The sequence below is a fragment of the Gavialis gangeticus genome, unplaced genomic scaffold (assembly GCF_001723915.1).
Source record: "Gavialis gangeticus isolate Ggan-Ray unplaced genomic scaffold, GavGan_comp1, whole genome shotgun sequence".
NCBI classification, from domain to species: Eukaryota; Metazoa; Chordata; order Crocodylia; family Gavialidae; genus Gavialis; species Gavialis gangeticus.
The window spans coordinates 94,213,508-94,221,634 of NW_017728992.1; the positions used below are offsets into that span (position 1 = coordinate 94,213,508).

The following is an 8,127-nucleotide window of genomic DNA, read 5'->3' on the forward strand; positions in this document are numbered from 1 at the left end:
GGTGCCCCCCCCCCCAGACCCAGAAGGCACCAGTCATCGGGGGGGAGGGGGGGCGTGCACACAGACCCGGAAGTGGACCAAAAATGCTTCTGGTCCACTTCCAGGTCTGCTGCCAAGCATGCTGGGGAGCCCCCCGCGCTTCTGTGGAACCCTCTATGCACCCCAACATCACAGCATTCACAAGCCCCTGCTACCTAGAGGTATGTAAAAAAACCAAACATTCAAAGCTGTCACTATGTCTATATCTCTCCAAATTGATTCAGAGGGTTCCAGTTTTGATTCGGAGAGATTAAAGGGTCCTCTGATTTGATTCAGATTCAGAGATTCGGCCTCGGAATCTGGCTGAATTCCGCCAAGTCAAATCAGGGACCGAAGCTTTGCACAGCCGTACTGGCTAACATACTTTTGCACTGTCAGTGAGGATACTGTGGTTGCATAGCCCCCAACTTCTTTCTTTCAGCCTATTGCAAAACTTCCTGTATATCAGATCCTATTTGGGGATTGTGCACATTATCCCTTCACCCAGGAGCTTAGGAGGTATGAAAATCTCATTATTCTTCCTATACCCCATTCCCCTTCAAAATAGCCCAGTCATTTGGGAGTTATAGGATGACCAGAGCCACCTTAGTAGTTATAAATAGTCAGTATAAATAGTTACTAGATTATTAGGCAAGGCTTCTTTCTGTACAAAGTGATAATTGATCTGCTAGCCTTAGTCATAAAACAGAAGGGAGAGTAGAAATTTAAACATGTTGCTCAGTTCCTCGGATGACATCAATAAGTGGAGTTACCTGAAGATCTGGTTTCCCATGTTAAACAACTTCAGCTATGGTTTTTTCCTTCTCAGCTTCCCATCAGTTAAAGCCAGGTAATAATTGAGCTGGGAAAATCCTTCTCAAAACCAAAGTGTTCACTTTGATCATTTTTAGTTCTGGGACATCTTACTTTGTTAGACAGCCTGTGCAGAAAGATTATTGAAAGTCTTCGACTAAGTCATTTTGGAGGAGATTTTCAAAGGCACATATGAAAGCTGCCTGCCTGCTCTTTTTGCTGAAGAATTCCCATTTAGTGCCCAGTTCTTTCCCAGGCAGTTCTCTGATTAACTTGCCTAAAACTTGCAGGACATGCTTTCATAAACAGGATAGTTACTGGTATGTTCCCTTGTTTCCAAATATTTTTGTTGGTGTTGTTGTAATGTTCAAAGTGATTATTATAAAAGATGGATCCACCACATCTTAAATTGCATATGAACACAGTTCCTTTAAAGGATGTTTATTTAAATTTTATGTTCTGACTTAAAAAAGAGATGTTGAATGAAAAAGATGCTTTTTGTAAGCTGTAACCCTTAGTCACTAATAGCTGTGGCATGAAGTGTGGAAACTTGCATCATTAAATTCAGCTAAAAAGCTTTGTTTATAAGTTCTGTTTGTAATTTTATATTGATAAACACAGAAGGAAATTAACTAATTACAGTTTTCTTTTTGTCCTTTTGCTTTTGCACCTTGTTTGCTGCTCTTTCTCTTTCATCAGCCATCTTTGCTTGGCACTGATTCATTCCATTCCTCACCATCCTCACCATCTGCCCCCCCTGTATCTTCAACAAAGCTCCGTAAGAGGTGTAAGGAGAATCCTCGAAAATCAGTAGGTTGCGAGTCACCTAAAGACAGTGTTCAAACCTCTGGTGAGTCTGACTTGGACTCTGACAAAAAAGGAAGAGTTTGCTCTGCTGAACAAGATATGAAATTTAACTATAAGCAAAAAGCTGGTAAAGGTGGAACTTTGTTTTCCTTCTCCTTGCAACTTCCAGAGTCATTTCCTTCTCTCCTGGATGATGATGGCTACCTTTCCCTCCCTAACTTCTCTGAAACCAACTTCCTGCCTGAAAGTTTGCAGCATTACCTTCCCATCCGATCACCATCCCTCGTACCTTGTTTCCTTTTCATCTTTTTCTTTCTCCTATCCGCCTCTTTCTCAGTACCATATGCCCTCACTCTCTCCTTTCCTCTGGCTATGTGCCTCTGCTACCTGGAGCCCAAGGCGGCCTCCTTGAGTGCCTCACTTGACAATGACCTGAGTGACAGTTCAGAGGAAGAGGTGTGTACCTCGGCATAGAACACACTTTTTCTTTTGTGTTCAGTGCTTCAGTCCTAAACAGTGTTAGAATGCTGCAATAGTCCTACTTTCAGAGCCTCATTTCTGTCTGTGCTGATATGTTACAGTTTTTTCATGTTGGGAGTGCAGCCTGGGCCCCAGGGTTAGGCACAACACTGTGTGTAAGTAAGTAAGTAAGGTAGTGTCTTGCTGTTTCAGACTGTCAGGTGAGGCATAGTGAGCTGCAAATTGTGACAAATCAACTTTAAAGTGCCATATCTAGCTTCACATTCTTCCAGTTGGGTTTTTTTCCCTGGTTTACACTAACAGCTGTAGAATTGTTTCCTAAATATCAAGTAGCTTAGATGCAATTTTCCAGTTAGTTGCATATCAACCAGTGAATTATGGGCATAGTAAAAAATGCTGTGGGTGTTCAGAATCCAAACAAGAATCAGGAGTTTGCAAATACCCTTTGGTTTCATAACAAGCCAAGCAAAAACCTCATGTTCTAATACCCCTTAAATCTGGATCTGGAGCTTTTGCCTCAGTTCTCTCTCTCTCCTTGTCGATACTGTTTGCATTTCCCACTCAGTACCCTGCTACCATTGAAAAATTGAGTTGGTACCAGTTTTGCAGCTGCTACTGCACCATTAATACTGTTCCAAGCTACCAATTGCATTATTAAATTAGCGCTACCAGAATTGATTCTTCCTGTTGCTAGGATGAATAACTCATTGCAACATGCTGATAAAACAGCTGGACTAGCAAACAGGAGCCCATAATGCTGTTGAGAAAGTCAGTATGTGATGTAATAATACAACAGAAGCAGAAAAGGAATCTACTTAGTTATACGTTTTATTCCTCTTTGCAGCAACACCTAATAATAGCAACAGTCCTTTGCTAACAACATTTCCCACAGGGACATTTTCCCTACCATGTATTCAGACAGCACTCCTTATGAATACCATGTATTGCTTCTGGTACCTCCCTTACTCCTGACTGACAGAGTAAAGGCACGGAACAAGGTTTAAAAGAGTCATATGTGCAATAATGTGCCTTTGTTGCTTGCATGACTAGTGTATTTGCAGGTAGTCAAGCAATGTCATTCACAGATTACTAGAACTAATTACTGATATATGCAGAGATTGTATCTGACTTGTATAGTATGCATATTCTGGGCATTTAAACATTTTTCTAAGTCTGATAAGGGTTTTTTTAGCAACGTTCAGAATCAAGATAGTCTTCCCTTTTGATGGAATGCCAAAATTATATCTGTTTATACTGTACCAGCATTTTCTTCACATGTTCTTGGTTCTAATACTTAAGAAATAATAAATTAAGGAAGGCATCCAGGATTCTGTTTTATTATCTCAAAACAAGATAGCGTATTTATATATTGCATCCCTAGAGGCACAGTGTATTGCCAACAATAAGACAGGGTTTATGTAACCCACTTGCTTATTTTTCTCTCAGTAATGAGTACCTCTTAGTATTAGGGTTAGCTTATGTCAGCACAATACATTGTAAAATATTTATTGTGCAGCTTACTCCTTTTATGATGCTGATCACCCTGGCAGTACCTCAGTGGTAAACTACACAGACTTGTGCCTAATCCAGGGTATATTTCTTGTTCAAAATATTGCATGAAAGTTAATATGTCTTAAACTTGGGCATGTCTGCATTACATTGGCAAAACAAATCACAGCAGTTATTGTCTCAAGTCAGAGGACACGTAACTGAAACTTATGAAGATATAGCAGTCTTTATTTCCTGGCAAATCCTGTAGCCAACCAATTAGCTCTAGCAGCTGCATATTGTTCAGAGCATCACTGTTCCTTTATGGTTTTAACCAACCATCCTTATAACTCTCCACTCCCAGGAACCCTGCCTTTCTGAGCCTCTTCAGACCCCATTTCCTTGCACTGCAATAGCTTCAAATCCTTATTTGACAAAGCATCCGGTAACATTGAATTTTAGTGCCTGGCTTTTAGTGCCTGGAGACTGGCTTATTAGCAGACTTGTACATCTTGAGTATAAACTGTGTTCAGTATTTCATGTATCTTATATTCATTATTTCAGTACCTTAAGGAAGAAATAAATAACTCTACATAAAGCATACGTTTCAAAAGACAGTGAACCCAATGATCTGCAAGGCAGTAAAAAGCTACAGTAAATGCCACACACTTAAGGAATTTATTCTTCAGAAACTTCTTGGACACATTCTACCCTCAGAAGTGCATTGGCATCTCCTTCTAAAAGCTGTCTGTGCATCCAGATGCAGAATATGTCCCTTTTGTTTCACTTAGCTGCACTATTCATGCCTTAGCAGCAAAGTTTTCTGACAGCCTTTTCATTGAATGCCTCAATTCTTAATTGCTAAAAATATATTGCTAAATTGCTTAATTTAATTGCTGAAAATACCATGATGCCTAAATTTAGCATCACAGTATTTTGACCCCAGATATATGTATTTATTTATTATTAAAAACAATCCATGACCTCATTGTTCCAACTGTTTTTAAGTTACAGACATAAAACAGGCAGATTATATTGATACAGCACAATAGCAATTTGTGTCTTATATGATATCAATGATGTATCAAGAAAATGAATGGGTGAGTTATTAACAAAGCTTGGGTAGAATCTTTTTGTAAAAATTTTTAATGCTTATAGGAAAATATTTTTACGAAATCTATGGATTATGGTGGTACAAATCATTTACCAACAAAAAAGGACCTGCTGTCCAGTCAGCAGGTTATACTACAAAATTGTAAATATTCAGACATATGCATTTATGAAGTAGATAAAAATGTCTGCCTATTGTTCCAGCTACCAAATGTAAAATTCACATTCTGTACACTTTATTTTAAAGGAAGGGTAGAGAAAAAGGCGATTGAAGGAAATAGCTAAAATCAGTCTAACAACATTAAAGTTCCTATAAGCAGGAAGAAAACCGGAAATCTACAGTTAAGATTGATATACCTTATATCTTAAACTCTATTGCCTTTTCTCTATCACTTCATATTAATGGGACTGAGGGATTTTATCTATAAATTTACTATAATATAAAGTTATTCTTTTATTATATTATGATCAGATATGGTTATTGGTCAGTGGCACTCTCACAGATGCTAGATGAAGTTGTGTTTGCAAATCCAGGCCATTCTGTGGCACTTGCTCCCTATGAAGCTTTACTGTTCTTAGAGTCATGATTTTGACCATCTGCACTCTTATTTAATCATTTGAACCTACCTCTTCCCCCAACAACATGTAAACTCAATTAGATTACCTGTTTATTTATCTTGATATTCATATTGTCTTTTCAAAGCTGGTCTTAATTATGTAGGTGTTCTACTAATCAAGCCTACAAATTGGGACAGATCTAGACTGTATAATGCTGTGCTTTGTTTCATCTTCACCGTTTGTAACTAGTGGATGCTGCAGGGGGGTTGTTTTTAATCTTTTCCTAGTATTTCAGTATTCAATTGGAATGAAAATGTTAAAGAAAATTATGACTTCAAATTAATGATAAATTTGTACTATTAGTGACTACTAGCACCTCTACATTAGCAATAACAAATGGAGTTTGAGGCTAAGAAAGTAACACAGACAGACTGTAGATGGCTGTGTATATGTTTGGGTTCCTTGGTAATGCAGACACCCTCATAATGTTTAAATGCAAGGAAAATAATAAAATATGTGCAAATGAGGGGCTGAAAGTCAGGTGACTTAAAGTAGCTTTTTATTTTTCAAAAAAATGTATCCTTTTTCCCTTCCAAATACAAATTGAAACACCACAGTGACCATATCAACTAGAATAAATAATAAACTAGATTTTAGTTTTTGTTTTTTGCTTTTCTTTTCCACTGTGGGGGAAAGGTTTGTTTTTGTATGTGTATGTATGTTTACAAGGTTTTGCTTTTTTAAAAAGCCACCTGGCTTTCTTAAAAGGAAACCCTACTATTCAAATAACATTTTTCAGGTAATGTTTTGTTTGGCTGATAAAGTTGTTACAGTAAAGCCATATACCGTGTGCAGTATGCCTTGAGTCTTCCTCTGAGTCTGTTCTGTTTATTAACTATAGCGTTTTTATTTTGCTGCTTTAAGATGTCTCTGGTTTAAAAAGCCATGCAGATGCATTTCACAAGGGTGTAGGTTTAGCAATTCAAGCTGTGACCTGTATTTACTGACAAGTTGGGTTTATTCTTTATTCCTGCTTACCTATTGGAACCTGGTTACTTGTGTAACAAAATAGACTGACAGTGAACAGACGGATACTGCAGCTGATGGTGAAACCACTGCCACAGAGGTTTGTACAGTCATTAGCATGTAGCGATCGAAGGATGTAGTGTGTAGCTTCATCTTGGTCTGATTTTGTTCTTTAGTACTTGCTCTGCAGCTCTTTTACTACAGTTTAGATGCCCTTCTGTGTATGTGTTGAAAAGCTTTTTGATTACTTAAGTTTCAAATATCTATTCTAGATTCATTTTATTTTTCTGTCCAGTTTGGAAATTCGGCTAAGCTTGTTCGTGTGTTGTATAGCTAGCAGGTGGAAGCAAGGTAAATGTCTTTTCCCAGGATCACAATGTTGATTGAGGTTATGTTATCCAAGTTTTGAGATGTAGCTTGCTCAGGGGAATCAAATATGTAGAACATAAAGTATCTGGATATTCAAAAGTTTATACAGAGAGAATTTTTCTCATCTGAGAGCACATTGTATATCTCAAGTTGGCTTAATCATACTTGAGGCTTTGCCATACCTGTTTAATGTGTAATTTTTTGAAAGACGTATGTCCTCTGAAATAAAAACATGTCTTTTCAGAGTATGATAGTAAATAACCAGGGCCTCTTCTTCAAACAAACAAGAAAAAATAATTACTTACATAATGAAGTGTGTACACAGTATGTGCAGATTCACCTCTAGTATAATTCCAGTGAAGCGGGTACATCTCCCTTGTAGTTAATGGAACTGATGGTGCATATATCAGGGCCAAAGTTGGTCTAGTATCTGATAAAGCTGCCCAGTGTAGCCATAGGGGTCTGCCAGTGTAGCCATACACACTATTGTAAGTTGCAGAGCAGTCCAGTCACTTGTAAATTAGAGTAATGTTCATGACCAACACGCTAATCCTTTCTATACAATGTGTCAGTATATTTGAGTCTTGCCCTAACTATAGTAAATTTGAATTGAGACATAAAGTAACCTGCAGATATGGAACCTGTAGTTGTTTGAATAATTGAAAGACTAAATTAAAAAAATCAACAATTTAAGCAGGTGCACAAACAACGGAAGAACACATTATGAAACAGTGAAATTATCAAGATTGAGACAAGTCAGAAAAATAGAAGGCTGTACTAAGTGTTTCTTATCTGTATCTTTATTAGACTTTTAATAAAAACCATAATACTGAAAGTATGCAATGCATAAATTTTTGGTAGTAATTAAGAGATTTGGGGTTTCCAATGCCTAATGTTTAGCAAATATTAGGGGTGCACTGATAAAGATTTTTTGGGGCCAATACCAGTGAGCCATATTGGCCGATACGGATCTGACTTGCTGATGTGCAGCCCAGCAGCTTAGAGAGTAGCATCCAGGTGGTAAGTCTGTTTTGGGGGTGGCAGATTGAGGCCCCTGCAGTGAGGGAGAGAGTGGGGCTGGGGCTGGGGCAGGCGCTGCTCAGCTGGGGTGGGGCAGAGTGTGGGATGGAGGCTCATCCAAGGGGCATGGGGTGGCGGGAATGGACGCCATCACTACTCATCCCCTAGGGGAGCCACGGGGGACATGTGCCCCTTGGATCTGTGGGCAGGGTGAGGGCAGGCTGCCGCTGGGGACAGGGGCGGCACCAAGCTGTGCCTGGGGGGGGAATTGGGGAGGGCGGAGCTGCGTTCGGGCTGGTGGCAGTGTTGAAGGGAGGGGACTACAAGGTGGGTTACAGCCACCCCAAAATTTGCTGTAGCTCCCCTGTCATAACGCCACCACTGCCCACCCCAAGTGCAGCCCTGGCCCAACCCGCAGTGGCAGCCTGCACTTGCTCT

The 8,127-nt window shown here is 39.3% G+C and overlaps 1 protein-coding gene across 10 annotated transcripts in view; it reads left to right on the plus strand.

Annotated features, from left to right (window-relative positions):
• EPB41L3 (erythrocyte membrane protein band 4.1 like 3) overlaps positions 1-8,127 on the plus strand; it is a 108,718-nt gene that overhangs the window by 83,315 nt on the left and 17,276 nt on the right. For 5 of the 10 annotated variants that reach the window (XM_019525657.1, XM_019525670.1, XM_019525663.1 and 2 more), the window contains exons 13-14: positions 1,531-2,094; positions 6,347-6,400. In XM_019525657.1, coding sequence (XP_019381202.1) covers positions 1,531-2,094; positions 6,347-6,400 — 618 coding nt within the window. The remainder of the gene's footprint in view (positions 1-1,530; positions 2,095-6,346; positions 6,401-8,127) is intronic. The other 5 variants (XM_019525674.1, XM_019525675.1, XM_019525681.1 and 2 more) reach the window with 1 other exon arrangement.